The 22,358-nt window shown below is 40.6% G+C and overlaps 3 protein-coding genes and 1 pseudogene across 3 annotated transcripts; 2 read left to right on the forward strand and 2 right to left on the reverse strand.

The window, feature by feature from the left end:
• Positions 1-2,350: 2,350 nt before the first annotated feature.
• On the forward strand, positions 2,351-3,825 carry LOC121541768 (annotated as a pseudogene).
• Positions 3,826-4,622: 797 nt separating this feature from the next.
• Positions 4,623-12,264, reverse strand: LOC121541760 (fibroblast growth factor 2-like). Its single transcript, XM_041851049.2, has 3 exons — positions 11,603-12,264; positions 9,207-9,310; positions 4,623-4,820 (listed from the first exon to the last, which is right to left on the reverse strand). Exons 1-3 carry the CDS (start codon positions 11,778-11,780, stop codon positions 4,635-4,637), a joined length of 468 nt encoding a protein of 155 aa, XP_041706983.1. The 5' UTR covers positions 11,781-12,264; the 3' UTR covers positions 4,623-4,634.
• A 1,627-nt stretch (positions 12,265-13,891) lies between these two features.
• bbs12 (Bardet-Biedl syndrome 12) lies at positions 13,892-16,122 on the reverse strand. Its single transcript, XM_041851035.2, has one exon. It carries the CDS (start codon positions 16,120-16,122, stop codon positions 14,170-14,172), a length of 1,953 nt encoding a protein of 650 aa, XP_041706969.2. The 3' UTR covers positions 13,892-14,169.
• Positions 16,123-16,668: 546 nt separating this feature from the next.
• cetn4 (centrin 4) lies at positions 16,669-22,079 on the forward strand. The gene is made up of 5 exons (XM_041857535.2): positions 16,669-16,823; positions 17,574-17,729; positions 17,858-17,986; positions 21,429-21,566; positions 21,666-22,079. Exons 1-5 carry the CDS (start codon positions 16,821-16,823, stop codon positions 21,753-21,755), a joined length of 516 nt encoding a protein of 171 aa, XP_041713469.1. The 5' UTR covers positions 16,669-16,820; the 3' UTR covers positions 21,756-22,079.
• Positions 22,080-22,358: the final 279 nt, after the last annotated feature.

The following is a 22,358-nucleotide window of genomic DNA, read 5'->3' on the forward strand; positions in this document are numbered from 1 at the left end:
AGGCACATAGCTGGCCCTCTTAGTCACAACCCACTGGGCACAGACGTTAGTTCAACGTCTAGTTTTGATTGACATTTGGTTGAGTTGTCAACTAAACGTGAATTTAACGTGAAGTCAACAAAAAGGTTAAAAGTTGGATAAAAAAATATGAAATTCCCTTACATTGATTACTTTTTTCAAATCCAATCAGTTTTCCACGTTGATTCAACGTCATCACATATAATTTTTGGGTTAAAATGACGTGGAAACAACGTTGATTTAACCAGTTTTTGTTTTACATAAGGCTCAACTTGAAACTTGTTTTCTTTTACGAGATATGTCAACTTCTATTAGGGACCAATCTAATGCGTCAATCTAATGAACATAATAAAAAAATCCCCATCAAAATCCGTCAGTTTAAACTAGAGATACCTTTTAGCATGAGCTGCGTCTGAAGGTAACCCATACAAATTAATGGAAGTATGGAGGTCGTTTTGTGCCAACAAAAATAAGGGGTTAAATATGTGTCCAAAAAATCTAAAATAATTCCTGAGCTTTCTTATATCTCCTAGATATAGGACAGACACTTCAAAACCTTATTCCTTACGATTTATTTGTTGACTGTCTTTTTTGCCATTTATGAATGTGTTATTCAAAACGTTTCTATGGGTTATAGTAGTAAAGGTCAAATTCTATATTTTATCAAATATTTTTTTATGATTATATGGTACAACCATTTTAAATCAATTCCAAATGTTAGCTTAGTAGAACTCCCCCCCCCCTTCTCATGCACACCGGTTGCGTCAAGCTGTATGCGTTCCGGCAGAAGTATATTCATTTCATTGGGAGGCAATCCACACTGCTGCGACTCATCTGCAGGACTAGTTTGCGGTGCGTGGCACTGCGTGCAGTGTGTCGCATGCATTGGATTTTTTCAACTTGTGCTTGCTTCACTGTGCGGTACTAGTAGTAAACCACAGAAGAAGTTGCTAATGTATAGTGTGACAGTTTGTTGTGATGCGGCGCATGGATTGTGAAGACTACGTAAAATGTACCATACAGCAATAACCTGTGTGCACGCAGCGTTAGTCTTTCAGAGGTTAAAAGTGTCAGTGTAGGGAAGTACAACTAAACCATTTTGAGATTTGTTATGGAAAACTAAAGCTTTTCAGCCACAGTGATACTGTCTGACATCTGGAACTCAATGTGCCTCTTCAATCGACACAGAGGTGAATGGCAGTAGTTTTCCTTCCTTCCCACTGCTATAAATGGCTATCATTATCTGTGTTTATTTAGGCAGTTTTCCTGGCGTCTGCTGGCCCTCAGCCTGTCCCGCTCCATGGGGAGAATTAATCTCCTCTCACAGAGACTTTACCTTGACTTCTGCTGCGGCACCGTCTCACTTAGCATAGCTCCCCACAGCATTAAGCAACCTCAAGCAAACATCCTTAACTCATGCTTGTGTATGCTTAGTACACCAAACATTTCATACATTGCCATCATCTGTTCTCTCAAAGACTTCACCGGTATTTCTGAAGCAATTTGCAGTGTGGAGGTATCATAACAGGACTCAATGGCAACTCTTTGGTTGAATATTTATCTGTGTACCCAATCACTGCAATAGATGTCAGGCGCAGTGCTTACATTCACTGTAATATGAGTTGTTTAACCCTTTTATCTGTCACTCAATTTATTCAGACAATGGCAGCATCATGGCGTGTGCCATTCATGATACAACAGCAATACTTCCCCTTTAGCCTCATATGACATCATGTCAGCAAGTCTGTCCCGAGTTACTGTACATCACTTGTAGGAATGCTTACAGTAAAATATGTTTCAGGGATACATTATTTCTGCAATACTAGTTATTGTAGGAAACAGAGGTGAGCAGTCAGTGTTTGGGAAGTAAGAGGAGTGTTATCATTTACTGGAAGAGGGCCTCATACACTCAGTCTGGCCCTTGGCCATCGGCATAGTTTGGCAGGCTAAGCCCATCCAGAGCTTCTCTAGGGTTGCGTTTCCTGAAAGTGAACCCCTCTGGGCCATTATCACTGACGTCTGCACTAAGACAGCAAATGTAGCAGACAGAAAGGAATGCTGGGTAATTGCGTTGTAGCTAGGTGATTTGTGGCAGAGACAAATCTGATGAAATAATGTGTAATGGGTTGACATACGTTTTAGAACAATATGAGTCATTGGCTGTTGATTTGGGATAAGAATTACGATCATGATTCTTATTGGCTATTCGTTCCGTTTTGTTATTTTCTTACTTGTGATGTGCTCATAACCATTAGGCCTACCCGTATCTAGAACATCAGCCACTTTACCAGAGCACAATTTGGTAAACCACACAAAACTTGGTGTATATTGTTAAAAGATACGTTTATTCTTGAATTTTCCTACCTTGTTGCAAATATAAGTAGCTTCAACAAATATAGCACTTTGTAGTTAGGTTTACAAAAGGAAATCAAATTAAGTGTAGTGCTTTACAGTTAATCAAAAACATTGAACAAGATCAAGCAAATCAAATACAGAAAAATATTGTTTTATAATTGCAAACAAAAAGTAGAATTTGAATTAATAATTAATCAAGAGCTACAATAAATGTATATAACTACTTCATAATTTAACCAGCGGCGGTATGTCTTTAAATATAGTTTAAGTATGGTGAATCTAAACACCAAACTTAATTGCTTAGATTTTCTCAAGAATAACAACATACAATCACATCAAAATGAATATTTAGCTCATAGAGCAGAATCCTATCTTTAGATCTGAGTGCATCGCATAACATTTAACATTAATGCAGACATTTGACAAGTGTGAATTATGTGGATGTAAGTTAGGATTTGGCCCTATCCATATACAATTGTAACATACTTATCAATACTGGAGGACACTTTCACAAATAAAATACTTGGATGCAGCCCATTCAGTTTGCATCCTAATTCAAAGTATATTATTGTGAATTCATTTCAGACAGTAAATGCATGGAAGTTCCCTGGAGGGCTCTCGGATCCAGGAGAAAACATTGGTCAGTGATGCAACCACATAACGTATAACATACGTAGACAATATCTAAATGCGTACACACATACCTATTCATAGGAATGTTTACTTTTTGAAACTGCCACTTCAGACATTCATGTGAACTACACTCAAGCATATATCTAAACAATTTTAAGACTTAAAACAGACTTCAAATAAATGTTTTACTAGTTACAAGTTCAACTAGTTTTTTTTAAGCAGCTTTTGATACAAAGACCCACCTACTGAAGCGGCGGTGTATGTGACTAAAGTACAATCGAATTCCCTTTTTAGAACCAAATTTATTTTTCATGACTTACAATGTAAACATTTTGTAAAGGGTGCTCACATTGTATTTGTGTCCTGTGAGCATTATTATGCAGTCAGATATATGTACAGTAATGGGGTTTTCAAAACAAAGATGTTTAAAGAGCAGTACAAACATTTAAAATCGATTTATTTTTTCCAAGTCCGCTCAGAGTTCAAGTCCCTCCTGAGCATCTGGCAGCAGCACAACCTCCCGGGTGCTTTCGGTATGTCTGACATGTACATCATCTACCGCCTCAGCCCCCTCACATATGACATCAACTTCTGCACCCAGGAGTGCCTGCGCTGTGAGTGGCTGGAGCTAACCGAGCTAAGCAAGACTAGCTCCACTACTCTATCATTAGCCGCCTAGCCAGGCTTCTGCTTCACGGCCTGAACCAGGGCTTCGACAAGATTGACCTGGCTATGGAGCAGCTGCCAGCTGTCTACTCAGGGAGGTTCTACCAGCTGTACCACAGGGCGCTGCCTCCAGCACTTAAACACTAGACCTGAGGATAGGACCTGCCTAGCCTAGCGCATCGATGCTAATGGCACTAACACGTCAGTGCTAGTCAAATGAGCGTGTGGATGGCATTTCACCATAATACTTTAAGTGTATATTTATGACAGACTGGAATAGGTTTTTATTAACTGTTACAAGGGAAGGTGGTCCCGATGATGATCACTGTAAAGGACATTTTTCCCAAATCACAAGTCGTACCTCCTGTCTGTAAAGATGCAAATATACACAATTTGAAGAAATAGGCAACTCTGTTTGGGAAGAAGCTCAGGGCCACTAAGTTCTAAAATCAAACTAATCATTCATATGTTAAGATTGCGAGGTAAAATATAATATACTGTAGTATTGTACTAGGTCTACTGTTTGTGTTGCAATGACTTTAGAGAGTAATGATGTGCTCGATTTAGCTTTGCCAACCCAATGTTCTATTTAAAAGTTTTATCAAGTAAGGTTCTGGGCATGACCAAGCTAACCTGTACTGCAGTGCAGTAAAAAGTACATTTTTAAAGCCCAGAACTACTAAGTGGCATATTGTGTGTTGTCACTTTCTCTTTCGTCTTAAATAATGTACCTTCAAAATTGTTAAATAAAGAAAAAAAGCAGAGTATCAAAGTACACTAGAATATTTGAAGCAGCCCTAGTCAAACTCACATTATATAGTTGAATTGAATTGCTGTTAAAGAACCTAACTACAGGATGATTATGTCGTCACAGTCATTTAATAAGCTCCAATGTATTTTTTCATGTCCTGTCTGTTTGTGTGAAGCCAGGCTGACTTTAAGATTGGTACGACGAGCTGAGCTCAGTGTCTGGCCGACATGGGGAGAAAGAGAATGGCTTTTTGGCCGGGTCCAGTTTTGGATCCTGACTTGTACTGGCCAGTCCGTTTCAGTGCCACATACATGTCAGGGTACTTCCGAGAGCGGTAGGTGTTGTAGTTGTTACTCTCCAGCCTCTCCATGAAGTAGCATTCATCTGTTATCCGTCTCTGAAGAGAGGGAGAATGTTGGAAGAATATGAGATAGCAAATCAGAGGTCAATTTACAATACATTTGTTAACCGTTAATCCAGTTCTATTATTCTTTGAAACACTTGATCCAGTTTCATATTGTAAACTGAACCAATGATAAATGTCAATGAAACTCTTTGAAAACTTGTCTTTGTCTTATGAAATAAAACATAATGGGCAGGTTTCTCAAACCCAGATTAATAAACCTACTCTTGGACTAAAATCCATGTTCAATGGGGAATGTCCACCAGTGACAAGCTTTGGGCAATGATGGTTATTTATAATATAAAAAATAATACACATTTCATGTACATAACTTCATCTGGAGTTTAGCCTAGGTTCTAGCGGCCAGGGGAAAAGTTTAAATAATAGTAGTTGGAATGTCAACACACAATTTTATCAAAGCTCTGTCTCAGTCCTTGTGATGTCCTCTAAATACGCCATTTCATTTAGACAGAATTAAATATTGTTCATTTTTACACGCTCTGTGGAGAAAAGGGAAAACCTTGTAAAGCTGGCTTTTAAAAATAAAAGTTGATTCACCCAGTAAAACACCTCAGACCGCAATACCTCCATTGTTTCATTGGAGACTCCAGAAAAGTCTGAACTCCTGTTTAATGTCACACACTAATGAATATATTTTTCAGTAGTTTTACTAGATGTTTTGCCAAGCCAAAGATGTGTGAATAATCATCAATTCTTAAATTAGTAAAACAAATTGTCAGTTCATTTCTAGTGGACAAGTGCAAGAAATAACTTTGAGTAACACACAGTTTTCTACCCTCTGACATTTAAAGTTTTTGTTATTACATTTTTGTTATTACATGAAATAATGGAAAATATAAATTATTATTCCTGTCCACACCGATTTTGTGTTCATGTGGAAGATCTGATGTCATCAATCACATCTGGCTCATATATCTCTGATAGCAGGGCCAACAGAATTCCCTGACATATCCTACAAGAGGGGACCTGTTGTCCATTCAACTATGGCTACCTGTAGAGGATAACTTTTATGGCCTTACTTAACCTTACATGGAAGCATTCCCTGGCACTTATAACAGGCACACAGAATAACCCAGTAGGAAGTTCAATTCAGAGGGTAGCACACTGGGAAAGAGTAAAGTGTATTAATTTACATTGAATACAAAGTCCATCCCTATGACCTAATATCTGAATATACAGTACCAGTCAAAAGTTGACACACCTACACATTCAAGGGTTTTCTTTATTTTTACTATTTTTTTACATTATAGAATAGTAGAAGACATCAAAACTATGGAATCATATAGTAACCCAAAAAGTGCTAAAACAAATCAAAATATAATTTATATTTGAGATTCTTCAAAATAGCCACCCTTTGCCTTGATGACAGCTTTGCACACTCTTGGCATTCTCTCAACCAGCTTCACCTGCAAAAACATGGCTGCTTTTCCTTCACTCTGCTGTCCGACTCATCCCAAACCATCTCAATTGGGTTGAGGTCAGGGGATTGTGGAGGCCAGGTCATCTGATGCAGCACTCCATCACTCTCCTTCTTGGTAAAATAGCCCTTACACAGCCTGGAGGTGTGTTGGGTCATTGTCCTGTTGAAAAACAAATGATAGTCCCACTAAACCCAAACCAGATGGGATGGCGTATCGCTGCAGAATGCTGTGGTAGCCATGCTGGTTAAGTGTGCCTTGAATTCTAAATAAATCATAGACAGTGTCACCAGCAAAGTACCCCCACACCATAACACCTCCTCCTCCATGCTTTACGGTGGGAACTACACATGCGGAGATCATCCGTTCACCAACACCGCGTCTCACAAAGACACGGCGGTTTGAACAAAAAATCTCTAATTTGGACTCCAAACCATTGCTCGTGTTTCTTGGCCCAAGCAGCTCTCTCTTCTTATTGGTGTCCTTTAGTAGTGATTCCTTTGCAGCAATTTGACCATGAAGGCCTGATTCACACAGTCCCCTCTGAACAGTTGAAGTTGAGATGTGTCTGTTACTTGAACTCTGTGAAGCATTTATTTGGCCTGCAATTTCTGAGGCTGGTAACTCTAATGAACTTATCCTCTGCAGCAGAGGTAACTCTGGGTTTTCCATTCCTGTGGCGGTCCTCATGAGAGCCAGTTTCATCATAGCGCTTGATGGTTTTTGCGACTGCACTTGAAGAAACTTTCAAAGTTCTTGAAATGTTCCGTATTGACTGACCTTCATGTCTTAAAGTAATGATGGACTGTCGTTTCTCTTTGCTTATTTGAGATGTTCTTGCCATATTATGGACTTGGTCTTTTACCAAATAGGGCCATCTTCTGTATACCCCCCACTACCTTGTCACAACACAACTGATTGACTAAAACGCATTAAGACGGAAATAAATGCCACAAATTAACTTTAAAGAAGGCACACCTGTTAATTGAAATGCATTCCAGGTGACTACCTCATGAAGCTGGTTGGGAGAATGCCAAGAATGTGCAAAGCTGTCATCAAGGCAAAGGGTGGCTATTTGAAGAATCTCAAATATAAAATATATTTTGATTTGTTTAACACTTTTTTGGTTACTACATGATTCCATGTGTGTTATTTCATAGTTTTGATGTCTTCACTATTATTCTACAATGTAGAAAATAGTAAAAATAAAGAAAAACCCTTGAATGAGTAGGTGTTCTAAAACGTTTGACTGGTCGTGTATATAGACTATCCATGCCGACATGAATGGCAGTGCTAAAATTGAAATGTGAAGTGAAAAGACATTAAAGTGAAAAGTCCTTTTTAAATAACTAGAGCATATTAGAAAGTAAGCTCTATACAGATGACCTTGTGCGTAAAGCTGGTGAGTGGGGAATAAGGAGGAGTGCAGAACAACATACAGTACCTCCAGCTTCCAATTTAAAACTGAACACAAGTCTATTTCCAAAATGCTAACACCAAACTGGAACTATCCCCCACCCTGAGAGAATGTGTGAGAACAGATCCTGGATGATTGACCACATCAGTGAAGGTGCCATGTCTGTAATGTGTCTGCCAGTGAGTGGCAATTAGCTACTCATTAAGGAGAGACAGGAAACACTCCCTGGGGTTTAACCTCTTAAGGATCGGACCCTTTTTTCAATTTTCGCCTAAAATGACATACCCAAATCTAACTGCCTGTAGCTCAGGAATTGAAGCAAGTATATGCATATTCTTCCTACCATTTGAAAGGAAACACTTTGCAGTTTGTGGAAATGTGAAATTAATGTAGGAGAATATAACACATTAGATCTGGTAAAATATAATATAATACAAACAAAAAAACATGTGTTTTCTATTTCTTTCTTTTGTTCGATCATCATTGAAATGCAAGAGAAAGGCCACAATATAATATTGCAGTTTAGATGCAATTTAGATTTTGGCCACTAGATGGCAGCAGTTTGTGTGCAAAGTTTCAGATTGATCCAGTGAAGCATTGCAATACTGCACTATTTTGTATCAAGTCTGCCCAAATGTGGCGAATTGGTCAATTGATACATTTTCAAGTACATAACTATAGAGAATATACAAAAATGATATTGTAATGCTAAATGTAAATGTATACACTCCCAGAAATGTCATACATGATGGATCATTAGCTTATACACTAACTTTCACACATCTAGATGGCCGGGCGCGGTGGGTGTGGAGCCAGAGACAGCAGGGGTTCAAACAACATTTGAATATACATTTTATGAAACAAAACTATGCTACATTCTATCTCTGGGACCCTTAGGATGACAAATCAGAGCAAGATTACTGAATGTAAGTATATTATTTACCTTCAGAGGTGAATGTATCAAAACAGTTACCATGATAAGTTTTTGTTGTTGTGCACTCTCCTCAAACAATAGCATGGTATTTTTTCACTGTAATAGCTACTGTAAATTGGACAGTGCAGATTAACAATAATTTAAGCTTTCTGCCCATATAAGACATGTCTATGTCCTGGAAAGTTTGCTGTTACTTACAACAGTCATGCTAATCACATTAGCGCATGTTAGCTCAACGTCCCGTATACGGGACACCGATCCCGTAGAGGTTAAAGACGTTGTGGAGGAGCCCTCCGAACCATAAAACCACACGAGTCAGTCATCTGCTCTAACTTCTGCAGTATCCCAGAAGTACCAACGTTCACTGCTACCACACTAACAAGTGTAATACGAAAGCAAAATCTGTTGTCAGTGTGTATGACAAGATAATATTTGCTTTCAGCATGAACTTAATGAAAACCGTTCATCTTAGGCATGGGACTGTCCCTGTTAGAGTAAAGCAAGAGTTGTAGACCATGACAATACCAAAGCAGATGGAATGGAGTTGCTTTGGTAACTGTGCTGCTATAAGGAAGGTAATGCTCACTCACCGCTCCAAACAGTCTTCCATCTGCATTCATGGCCAGATAGCGGTTGGCTGAGACCCCTTTGATCACTACTTCCCCCACTGAGGTCGCCTGGAGTTGAAGCTTATCTGAGGAGGAAAAATTACTTTAGTCTCAGAGTGAATTGATAGCAACACCATTGATGCTAGTTGTTAGTGGTGTTGAAAACGGACAGATAGAGCAGACTATTATACTGAAATGTTGGTACCATGTTTAATGAGCTGAAATAAAAGATCCGAAATTTTTTACATAATCATAAAAAGCTTATTTCTCTCAAATGATTTGCACAAATTTGTTTACATCCCTGTTAGTCAGCATTTCTCCTTTGTCAAGATAATCCATCCACCTGACAGGTGTGACATATCAACAAGCCGATCATTACACAGGTGCACCTTGTGCGGGGAACAATAAAAGGCCTCTCTAAAATGTGCAGTTTTGTCACACAACACAATACCACAGATGTCTCAAGTTTTTAGGAAGCGTGCAATTGGCATACTGAATGCAGGAATGTCCACCAGAGCTGTTGCCAGAGCAGTGAATGTTCATTTCTCTACCATAAGCCGCCTCCAACGTCGTTTTACAGAATTTGGCATTACGTCCGACTGGCCTCACAATCGCAGACCACGTGTAACCACGCCAATCCAGGACCTCCACATCCGGCTTCTTCACCTGCGGGATCGTCTGAGACCAGCCACCCGGACAGCTGATGAAACCCTAATAAAACCCTTTTGTGCGGAAAAACGTATTCTAATTGACTGGGCCTGGCTTCCCAGTGGGTGGTCCTGGCTCCCAAGTGGGTGGGCCTAAGCCCTCCCAGGCCCACTCATGGCTGTGCCCCTGCCTAGTCATGTGAAATCCATAGATTAGGGCCTAATTTATTTATTTAAATTGACTGATTTCCTTATATGAACTGTAACTCAGTAAAATCGTTGAAATTGTTGCATGTTGCGTTTATATTTTTGTTCAGTATATACCAGAGGCAAACAAGTTAATACAATATTTTTTATAAAACTTCAGATAACCATTCAAAGTTGTGGTTCACCATCGTTCACAGTGTTCACATTTTGAGAAACAATATTAATAATGCTGTAATAGCTTATTGTAAGTTTGTATTTGGTTGAAGCGCCCATCTTATAACTACTTCAAACGTTTTGTTGAGTCAGATAAGCCTACGCGTGCTGCGCCAACGGAGCATATTTCAATAGCATATTTATAGCATAATTTAAAAAAACGAAACTAAAAGAGTTCTTATCAAACAGACATCATAAGGCAAGATAGGACATGATGATACATTGTTAACTTCTATATAAGAGGCATCTTAATGACTAATGTAATGAAGATCCACTCCTCTCTGAATGAAAACATAGTTAGTACTTGTTGCATTCAAGGGAGCATCTAGTATTTACTGAACATCTGTCAAGTGAAACTTTCAGCTATGGTTTATTTCATCACCCCTTGCTTTAATCATATTGAGGGTTCTATTTGAATGAATGGTCATGACAGAAAATGAGCTTCTCTTCCATTTTAGTGTATGTGTTATTACTACGCTTATAGAATAGTGTATATGCCTTATTGATTGAAGATAAATGTTGCTGTAAAGCAAATTAGATTTTGCAAGAATTGAAATGGCCAATGGCCTTTTCATTAAAACTAGTCAGTCTCTTGTCTCCATTCTTACTATAGTAGTTAATTGCTTGTGATAGTTTTTGGACAGCTGTTTGATTGCACCTGTTCCAAGTCCCATCCCCTATCTATCACTCAAGGATCTAGTGAGCAGTACTTCCTGTGATGAAAACCCCCTCTTCTACATGGGCCCCTTCTCCTACTCCCAATTACTGATGCAATCTGAGAGACATACACTGAAGAAAAAACAACTAGATAGTGTGTTATGAGGTGGTTTCAATGCGTTGTTGCATGTTAAATTTAAAGCTAATCAATGATACTTTAATATTATACTAGAGTGATAAGAACACGAACCTAGAGCCTCAATTTCTATCAATGGCCTTTATGCGGATTCGAGTTGGTCTATCTATGTGTTAATGCACATTTCACAGGAAAGCTACGTCATATTTTAATTCTGGACATTTCAGTTACACGTGATGTAATAGCAGTGACGTTTTAATGAATGGCCGTGTTACACACATCAAGGCGACTTGAATGAGATCAAAATAAACACCCACCACATTCACGAAAGCACTTGCAAAGGCTAATGTACAAGAACTAGACAAAGTACTTTAATTTGAATGCTGTAGAAGCCATAAATAAACACTCATTCGTAAAATTCCCTTCAGTCCTCCATGATTTCCCTCATGGTTACATCCCTGTTACCCTTTAAACTCAAAGAAGCTTTGTCTGCCATGCAAGGGACTGGAACTACTTACTGTGGGGGTCGTTCTTCTCTCTGGTCCCGTCCACGCTTCCGTTAGAGTTTATCCTCAAGAAGTTCCCTCCGTTTTTACAGTACAGCCTCTTGGGCTCCTTAAAGTTTCCTGGAAGGAAGCCGCCACTGCCTCCATCTTCAGGTGTGGCGGGTAGAGTGGTGATTTCTCCTGTGGCCATCTCCTCTTCCCTCCTGCTGCTGTGTGCGATCAGTGCAGCAGCCCCACAGTAGCCTTATGCTAACTGCTGTTCCCTCTCTCCTCCAGCGAGCCTCACAGAGCCTGATTTTAGTTAACCCCAAGGGTCAGATAGTTTGATTGAGAACACCCCTCTGGTGCAGCATGCCCTTTACTCCCAAGCCGAGAGGAAACGAAGCACAAGCAGCACTTGGAAAGGAGCTTGTTAGCCTCGACAGCAAGGTCCACCCCTCTCTGGCCTCTTCTCGTTCCTTTAAGAAAGTGCTAAGAGTTGATATTCGAGTGTAGTTTGGATGGGGATTTGTGTGTTCCAGCGTCCATCGTCTTCTTCCTCCACTCTTAAGCGCTGAACTGTTTACAGCAGGGCAGCTGGCTGAAATCTGAAAAGGCTTTCCCTGTGGGCCTCAGTTCGCATGCGCTCTCCGAGGCGAGCACACACACACTTGCACAAGCCCACTTTGACATTCTAACTGAACCAGCCAACACTACACAGCACAAGCAGAGAAAGGAGGGTAAGACGGGGGCTTACTGACAGAACTGCGCCACAAGAGACCCTTGGCTTGTGCAACCTGAAACCAGTGGTAGAATCAGTGATTCTGTGCTACATTATTGAAGAACAACTTAAATATGCAGCAGAAAGCACAACAGAGTAAATGACAATAGCTTGTCTATATTGAAGATTTGAAAGGCCCCTTCACATAGAAACTCTGCTTTGAGTTGTGAACAGTATGAAGCAGCTCATTTCAAGTATGCCACTTAGATATGTTTGACTTTTAATCAACTTTAACTGGAGTCAAAACCATGAATGTCTGTTTTCAAAGTGTGCACTGGACACAGACCAGAACACAGATTACTGTACGCATGGTTGATCATATCATTTTGATTTGATGCATATCAATGAAACATTAAACCACAGGCCGACCACAATGGCTCAGCACAAAATAATACTTTCTATTCACTTGACTATCCTCAGATGGACTGAGAATCATTTCAGAATCATACCGTGTTGAAACAGTAGGTCTTGTGTGGGCATTGTGTGCCAAGGGAATCATTTTCAGACACTACTTCACATGCAAACGAATTCATCTCCAGGTACACTGTCTCATTCTATGTTTGCCATGATGAAGCATCAGGCCTTGGTTTCCTTCAGACACTCCTCCAATGTAGGTTGGGTTGTGAGCAGACACATAAAAAAAAAGTTGTCCCTAGTTTGAACTTCCAAATTTGCCACTAGTTTGGTCTGACCCATTTCCTTCTCAGATGTCATGTTTTCATTGGTCATCACACCCCCACCCACCCACCCACCCACCCACTCACAGCAACACCACCATTGATTGATGCTCAAGTTAAAATTGCTCTGATTCCAAAGTAAAGCCCTCAGTCTCTGTTACGATCCCTATGGAGCACCTTTGTTAGACTATGGCCAATGGAAATATGGTCTGTCAAAAGAAGGCGACAAGCTCATAATTAAAGTTTACCGTTACATAAAAACAAGGCAGCTACTGGGACCTGATGAGAAATGTTGACATTGTTTCCAGGGTTGTGGATTATACAGACCTGACAGACACATTTACTTTGTCTAGAAAAGTTTATTTTCTGCAAACTATTCCTATGTTATGACAAACAGGACCAAGCAAGTCATGAAACCATGTCCTGTTGGCTGGGACTTAGGCCTATGCAGTGTCCAAAGTGGAGGTCGTAAGTCTAAGTGCAGACACATAGGCAAATAGCACAAAAGAAGCAAATAGAGACTCCGGCAAACACAGACAGAAAAATGACATTTTCCTCGGGCCCATCAGTGACACTTGAACAGTGCGTCATTGGGTTTTAGAAGATGAGCTATAATCTTCCATTTTGAATACAATACTGTGAACATCACCTCAATAGCCTATAATGCTCACTTTGTAGTCAGTGATAAGAGGTTGATAAAATATGACGTCACATTCTATGCTTGTTCTCTAACTTTGGCTCTGGTTGGAACGTATATATAACTTGTACATGAGGTGGGATGCGAGATGATCAACATGTAATTCTAGGATGGGGATATGCATGAAAACATTTACTGAGATCAGAACACACAAGCACCTCAGCAACTGGATTTTGATATGTTTATTGATATAGCCATAGATTTGGAAACCATGTGACATGGCTCATATCCTTTGTCTCCCCCATGTGGTAAAATGTTGCTGGGCCAGTGCAATTTACTATTGGCTGACAAGCTCTAATAACTTCAATTATACCTCTGAAATTACAACAGTTTATTCATTTTTCAGCATATTTGGATTCAAAGAATAAAACACATTTAGACATGTTATGCATTACATGACAATATACAAAATGATAGTACACAGCAATGTGTTGACTTAAAACCATCAAAGCGCCATAACATTTAATTGCCCCTCCATTTGTTTAGGATCTATGCCAGTAATGATCTCAGTGTCTGTCAGTAACACAAGGAAAACAAGATCCAGGGCTTTCCTCCATGCTTCCAACTTCACTGTCATATTGTCATAGACCTTCCCTGCACTGTGCTTCATATCTGGGGACATCATATCATCCTCAGTGTCATCTCTCAATAGCATTCTTGAGAAAATAGCATCTACAGATAATCCTCCATTCAAATCTTTCAGCTGCTGATTGATTGTAGTCCAAGCGTCCACTTTTGAACATGTTCCACTGTTCAACAACAGAGTGGAAATGTAGTCCATCCAACCATCTGCCATGAGTTGAAACACATCAGCCCTGTGTGGGTTTCCTGCTCTTCCTTGTTTAGCTTGTGGGACTGAGGCTCCATCTTTGCCTCTTGTTTGCACACCATTCTCTTCAATGTGCTTTTGAAGGTGATGGATGCAAAGCAATTCAGTCTTTCCAGCACCAGGGAGCAGCTTCCTGTCTTTCAGTGTGTGGTGTAGCCGATAGGCACAGCCCCAGAAACGGTCCTCTAAGGTCTGCAGCTTGCTGTGCACAGAGCTGGTGAGGACCACTGTGACCAGCGCAGTGCGATCAGCGACAATGTTCACAGCCATTGATGCTCTCCTTCGGTTGCCACTGCAGTCTCTCCATATGGAGATTTCTACCCCGGTGCCGACGCAGTGCTTACTCAGTTGTGTGGCATAGGTGACAGGGACAGCTCCTGTTGTTTCTGCAAAGTCCTTCAAAATGGCGGACTTCACCCTCTCAACCACAAGAATACGGTGTCTCATGCAGTGCTGGGTGAGTCTTTCACTAGCCTCTCCATTGACTAAAACTAGATTCACATTGTTTTTCAACAGAGTTGTTAAAACATTGTCTTCCCAATCATCTTCTTTGCTGACACCTTTCAAGTCCAACTTGTCAGTCACGTGGCTGATGTCATTCTTGTTATTGAAACCAAGATGGCGATATTTTTCACTGAGATCTCCGTTAATGAGAACAACTTGCCACTTCTGTTCTCTCATGTGATGAACAAGGGAAGCCTGCTCTGCAGAGAGCAGAATAACACAACCTGGTAAAACACATGAATGGTCCTCTGACAAGCCTGGTAAAGTGCACGTTACCAGCTTGTTGACATCAAATGTTCTACAGCTGTCACCACTTCCATTGTTCTTTGACTGTACCCGGCTCACTTCAACCACTAAGCTCATTGCATCCACACATCCATGGCTCACGGCTTCAGCGAGGTGAGGAATATCAACTCCTTTAGAACTCACTGCATGGGAAAATAACCCTGGTGTGGTGTTCTCATCAGCTTTATCATTTGCACAAAAATGTCTGCTGTGAGTGAGTTTTATTCTGCTTTGTTTCTTGTTGTTGAGGGCCCCATGGCTAGAGTTCATCCCTGTGACAGGGTTCTGTAACTTTGTGTGTGGAGAGCCCTGGAGTACTGATGTGCCACTATCAGAATCAACCGGTCGAACGTCTTCAATCGACACACTGTTTGACCTGCAGACTTCCCAACATATATCCAGCCCTTCAGACATGGTGGACACAATATATGGGATTGAAATGCCTCTGTGGAGACATTCGAGGGCAGCCCTGCTCCAGACCCCAGCCAGAAATAGCAGGCACCCAGCGCCTGAGTGGAAGACCTTCTGGTGAGCTTGGATTGTCTCATTGGCCAGCTGACCTACGGAGCAGGTCAGGTCTAAGTGCTCCAAGACGCGGAAACATGTGCACACCAAGGACGACTCCCCGGTAGACTCGTCTTGAATAAACTTGTGCTTTTTATTGGGGCCCAAAAAGGAATGTGTGACAGCAGCCAAAGCTGTAAGCTGCTGCAGTCCAACATGAAGTCTTTGACTAATAATTGTACTTCCCATTTTCTGTGATGCCTGTAAGATAGACATGTTTGGAATTTTATATTAGGGTCATTCTGGGTAGAAATTGAACACGTCCAAACTATTTAACAGAAGGATAGTTAATTCGGTCAAAATACACATTAAGAGGTACAGCAATAAATACTTTGGTGTAGTTCTGCAGTGTAGCTGGCTAGCATGCTAGCTAGCTAACGTTAACGGTGATAGCTAACATCAACCTGGTCCTCCCCTAAAACATCAGATAATGTACATTGAAAGGCTTAGCTTGCTAGGAAAATAATATTAATTTAGCTAATCTAAATCACAACTATAGCACGACACAACGATTAACTTACTTTTTCCTAACAACTTCGTGTTGCATGCTACAGTTCCAGGTTCTATGTGAGCTTCAACCTAGCTCAAACTCTCCTCCAGTTGTAATCCGTGTGAGCGCGTGCGCAAACAAGCGAACTGTTTGCCCGCTTGTTGCTAGGAGACAGGAAAAGAACCAAACCAACGGTCGCAGCTGTTTATGTCCCACCTACGTACTTCACTATTGGTCAAAGCAAGCCATTATCGTCATTTCCTGAAGGTTTACTCCTTTTCTAATGGACTGTTCCGTTGTCATTTAAAATAACGCATAATACTTGTAGTGGCAGGCAAGTTTTGTTTACCTGCGGTCTGATACGCCTCGTTGAGTTCAAGTTGAAAGAAATCTATTTTGTTCTTCTCAGGGCTGATATTTGGAGATGGTATGTAGCTCTACTTTAGTAACTGTTATCTATAGTTTCCTAGCTAGTCAGTTAGCAGTTTATATTTGTTCGTTGAGCTAGGTAACGTTACACAGATGGGTTTCAAGCGAGTGAGCTACTGTAGCAACTCAAGTCTTTGCAGCAGCCATTCTGCAACGTTGTGGCTAGTAACGTTAGCTAGCTGGTGGCAAAAACAACGTCAGCTTTTTAGGATCACTTTCACAGGGTTTAGCAACTATAACAGTTCAGTTTGCTAAACTTTTGCATGTAGCTAGATAGCTAAGTTGGCTTATTGTGTTAGCGTCATTGACTTGGGGCCCAAGTGCTATTTCCTTGATAGTTTATCCTAGTAATTTCCTCCCCCATGCACAACATATTTTCAATTTGAATGTGTACCATCTCACTGAGTAGCAGTGCCCAAAACATACCCTTTACCAGCCACATGGTATTTAGCTAAATAGGTAACAACATACCTTTCATTCATAGCCAATTTATCAATGCACTTCAGAACAGTAGTATATACAGAGTGCATCAAAATGTGATATTCTGAATACATGTTAAATCTGACCTGTTACCAGCATTTGGCTGGTAGTGGAGATAGGCTAATTTTAGGACCTGCACCTCATCAACTCAAGTTACATAGGGTAACATTAGCTAGCCATCTACAATAAAACTTAAAGCGATACTATACATTTTCCCCTTATGATCAGTTTTACAGGTAAACTCTGACAGCTTGTTGTTATGTTACAGACTTCAGGCTACCGAAAACCCAACACCATTTCCAACCAGAGGAAAAAGGCAGATCCTAAACCAGACTTGACAGAGGAACAAAAGCAGGAGATCAGAGAGGCCTTTGACTTGTTTGATACAGATGGCTCAGGAACAATTGACGTGAAGGAACTCAAGGTAGGCTATACCATAGAATATAAACGGTTCACTCAGCTAGTCACCATAATGCCATCCACTGTTTCAGCGTATGCTTATTTTTTAAATTTTGTTTCTTGAATATAATTTTTTTATTTCTGCTGCTCCAGGTTGCCATGCGTGCCCTTGGCTTTGAACCAAAGAAAGAAGAGATCAAGAAGATGATTGCAGACATCGACAAGGAGGGATCTGGGACCATTGATTTTAATGACTTTCTCTGTATGATGACACAGAAAATGGTATGTATTTTCTTAGTAAAGAAGAGATTAAAGGATTGGTTCACGATTATACACTGAACAAAAATATAAATGCAACATATAAAGTGTTGGTCTCATGTTTCATGAGCTGATGAAAGATCACAGAAATTTTTCATACACACAAAAAGCTTATTTCTCAAAAATGTTGACATCGCTGTTAGTGAGTATTTTTCCTTTGCCAAGATAATCCATCCACCTGACAGGCGTGGCATATGAAGAAGCTGATTAAAAAGCATGATCATTACACAAGTGCACCTTGTACTGGGGACAATAAAAGGCCACTCTAAAATGTGCAATTTTGTCACACAACACAATGCCACAGATGTATCAAGTTTTGAGGGAGCATGCAATTGGCATGCTAACTGTAAGAATGTCCACCAGAGCTGTTGCCAGTGAATTCAATGTTCATTTCTCTACCATAAGCAGCCTCCAATGTCGTTTTAGAGAATTTGGCAGTACGTCCAACTGGCCTCACAACCGCAGACCGCGTTCTTCACCTGCTGGATCGTCTGAAACCAGCCACCCGGACAGCTGATGAGACTGTGGGTTTGCACAACTGAAGAATTTCAACACAAACTGTGAGGGAAGCTCATTTGCGTTCTCATCGTCCTCACCAGGGTCTTGACCTGACTGCAGTTCGGCGTCGTAACCGACTTCGGTGCCGTCTTCAATCCCTGTTTCAACTGTACCGGGCAGATGGCAGACAGAGTGCATGGCGTCGTGTGGGCGAGCGGTTTGCTGATGTCAACGTTGTGAACAGAGTGCCCGATGGTGGGGTTATGGTATGGGCAGGCATAAGCTACGGACAACGAACACAATTGCATTTTATCGATGACAATGAAAATGGACAGAAATACCGCAACGAGGTCCTGAGGCCCACTGTCATACCATTCATCCGCCGCCATCACCTCAGCATGATAATGCATGGCCCCATGTCGCAAGGATCTGTACACATTTTCTGGAAGCTGAAAATGTCCCAGTTCTTCCATGGCCGGCATACTCACCAGACATGTCCCATTAAGCATGTTAGGGATACTCTGGATCGACATGTACGATGGTGTGTTCCAGTTCCCGCCAATAGCCAGCAACTTCGCACAGCCATTGAAGAGGAGTATGACAACATTCCACAGGCCACAATAAACAGCCTGATCAACTCCATGCGATAGCGATGTGTCGCACTGCATGAGGCAAATGGTGGTCACACCCAATACGGACTGGTTTTCTGATCCAAACCTCACCTTTTTTAAAGGTGTCTGTGACCAACAGATGCATATCTGTATTCCCAACCATGTTAAATCCATAGATTAGGGCCTAATTTATTGATTTAAATTGACTGATTTCCTTTATATACAGTGCATTCGGAAAGTGTTCAGACCCCTTGACTTTTTCAGAAAGAAATATCACATTTACGTAAGTATTCAGACCATTTACTATGAGACTTGAAATTGTACTCAGGTGCATCCTCTTACCATTGAGTCCACCTGTGGTAAATTCAATTGATTGGACATGATTTGGAAAGGCACACACCTGTCTATATAATGTCCCACAGTTGACAGCGCATGTCAGAGCAAAAACCAAGCCATGAGGTCGAAGGAATTGTCCGTAGAGCTCCGAGACAGGATTGTGTCGAGGCACAGATCTGGGGAAGGGTACCAAAACATTTCTGCAGCATTGAAGGTCCCCAAGAACACAGTGGCCTCCATCATTCTTAAATGGAAGAAGTTTGGAACCATCAAGACTCTTCCTAGAGCTGGCCGCCCAGCCAAACTGAGCAATCGGGGGAGAAGGGCCTTGGTCAGGGAGGTGACCAAGAACCCAATGGTCACTCTGACAGAGCTCCAGAATTCCTCTGTGGAGATGGGAGAACCTTCCAGAAGGATAATCATCTCTGCAGCACTTCACCAATCAGGCCTTTATGGTAGAGTGGCCAGAAGGAAGCCCCTCCTCAGTAAAAGGCACATGACAGCCTGCTTGGAGTTTGCCAAAAGGCACCTAAAGGACTCTCAGACCATGAGAAGCCAGATTCTCTGGTCTGATGAAACCAAGATTGAACTCTTTGGCCGGAATGCCAAGCGTCACGTCTGGAGGAAACCTGGCACCATCCCTACGGTGAAGCATCATGCTGTGGGGATGTTTTTCAGCGGCAGGGACTGGGAGACTAGTCAGAATCGAGGGAAAAATGAACGGAGCAAAGTACAACGCTTCCATCTGGCCACTCTACCATAAAGGCCTGATTTGAAGAGTGCTGCAGAGATGATTGTCCTTCTGGAAGGTTCTCCCATCTCCACAGAGAAACTCTGGAGCTCTGTCAGAGTGACCATCGGGTTCTTGGTCACCTCCCTGACCAAGGCTCTTCTCCCCCAATTGCTCAGTTTGGTTGGGCGGCCAGCTCTAGGAAGTCTTGGGGGTTCCTAACTTCTTCTATTTAAGAATGATGGAGGCCACTGTGTTCTTGGGAACCTTCAATGCTGCAGGAATGTTTTGGTACCCTCGACACAATCCTGTCTTGGAGCTCTGCGGACAATTCCTTCGACATCATGGTTTGGTTTTTGCTCTGACATGCACTGTCAACTGGTGTGTGCCTTTCCAAATCATGTCCAATCAATTGAAATAACCACAGGTGGACTCCAATCAACTTGTATCAACAAGGATGATCAATGGAAACAGGATGCACCTGAGCTCAATTTCAAGTCTCATAGCAAAGGGTCTGAATACTTATGTAAAAAAGGTATTTCATATTTTTATTTATTTTTGTGCAACATTTTTAAAAACTACTTTCGCTTTGTCATTATAGGGTATTGTGTGCAGATTGATGGATTTTTATTTATTTAATCAATTTTAGAATAAGGCTGTAACGTAAATAAAATGTGGAAAAAAGTCAAGGGGTCTGAATACTTTTTGAATGCACTGTATGCCAAGAGTCTGCAAAGCTGTCATCAAGGCAAAGGATGGCTATTTGAAGAATCTCAAATATAAAATATATTTTGGTTTGTTTAGCACTTTTTTTGGTTACTACATGATTCCATATGTGTAATTTCATGGTTTTGATGTCTTCACTATTATTCTACAATGTAGAAAATAGTAAAAATAAAGAAAAACCCTTGAATAAGTGTGTGTTCAAACTTTTCACTGGAACTGTGTGTGTGTGTGTGTGTGTGTGTGTGTGTGTATATATATTCCGTACTCTGACATTGCTCCTTCCGATATTACTTAATTTCTTATTTTTTGTGTATATTGTTTTCTATTGCTAGATCCAATTTGTAAGTCGCTCTGGATAAGAGCGTCTGCTAAATGACGTAAATGTAAATATATTACTGCACTGTTGGAGCTAGAAAACACATGTATTTGAAATATTTTGCAGATCTTTGGTTGGAATTTTGTCTCCTCTACGTAATGTTGATATATTGTTTTTTTTGTTTATCAGAATGAAAAAGACTCAAAAGAAGAAATCCTAAAGGCTTTCCGCTTATTTGATGATGACGGCACAGGCAAAATTTCCTTCAAAAATCTCAAGAGAGTTGCCAAGGATCTTGGCGAAAACCTGACAGATGAGGAATTGCAGGTATGTTAGGATATAACTTGTAACTTGTTGGCATTCTGCTCACATCTAAACATATTCAATGCAGAAATCCTGACTGTTAAAACGATGTATCTTTCAAAGGAAATGATTGACGAAGCAGACCGAGATGGAGATGGAGAGATCAATGAGCAGGAGTTTCTAAGGATAATGAAGAAGACAAGTCTATATTGAATGTCTTATGTTTCCCAACGTTTATTTTCCACTGCTGGAACGCTCTCACTTAGATTCCTTAGATTATTTTAAGGGTACTTTATGATATAGCATTTAGTGGCTTTTTTAAACAGATCTATACACAGATTTTTTTATATTTTAGAATTGTGTATATTTTTGTATAAATCATAGCTTTTAACTTAGTTATAGTCTCCTCTTTACCATGGAAGTGAAATTATATTGTTTATTCCAAGGAGCCTTGCACCTAACATTACTGTATGGCTCCTATGGCTATTTGGTTCCCTCTTGTGACACATGAAATAAAGTGCAGCTGTAATTGTCTTAGATGATTTAGCCCTTTTCTCAAGTTCAGTTAAACCGTTTGATTATTTAAATAGCTTTTGATTATACACTTCACATTATCTAGACAAACTCACCGCTCTGAATCGAAGAAATAGAATGAACATAAGCTATGGCTGGCTGAATGTGTTATGACTAAGTAACTTTCGGATAACTCTGCATGGTATAAGAAATGACTGGGTTGAATGTAAGATGAGTAACTGTCAGTAAAAGTGATCACTTGGTGAGTCAGTAACCATAACCCATTTGGTCTGGCTTATTCAG

Source organism: Coregonus clupeaformis, chromosome 3 (assembly GCF_020615455.1).
Source record: "Coregonus clupeaformis isolate EN_2021a chromosome 3, ASM2061545v1, whole genome shotgun sequence".
Lineage (NCBI taxonomy): Eukaryota > Metazoa > Chordata > Actinopteri > Salmoniformes > Salmonidae > Coregonus > Coregonus clupeaformis.

Bases quoted from the DNA above. Each gene is read 5' to 3' on its own strand.
- LOC121541760 (XM_041851049.2), bottom strand. From the start codon at position 11,780: ATGGCCACAGGAGAAATCACCACTCTACCCGCCACACCTGAAGATGGA. The intron at 9,311-11,602 runs GTAAGTAGTTCC...TTTCCTCCTCAG, and splicing joins AGAGAAGAACGACCCCCACA to ATAAGCTTCAACTCCAGGCG. The intron at 4,821-9,206 runs GTGAGTGAGCAT...CCCTCTCTTCAG, and splicing joins ATGGAAGACTGTTTGGAGCG to AGACGGATAACAGATGAATG.
- bbs12 (XM_041851035.2), bottom strand. From the start codon at position 16,122: ATGTCTATCTTACAGGCATCACAGAAAATGGGAAGTACAATTATTAGT.
- cetn4 (XM_041857535.2), top strand. The intron at 17,730-17,857 runs GTAGGCTATACC...CTGCTGCTCCAG, and splicing joins TTGACGTGAAGGAACTCAAG to GTTGCCATGCGTGCCCTTGG. The intron at 17,987-21,428 runs GTATGTATTTTC...TTTGTTTATCAG, and splicing joins GTATGATGACACAGAAAATG to AATGAAAAAGACTCAAAAGA.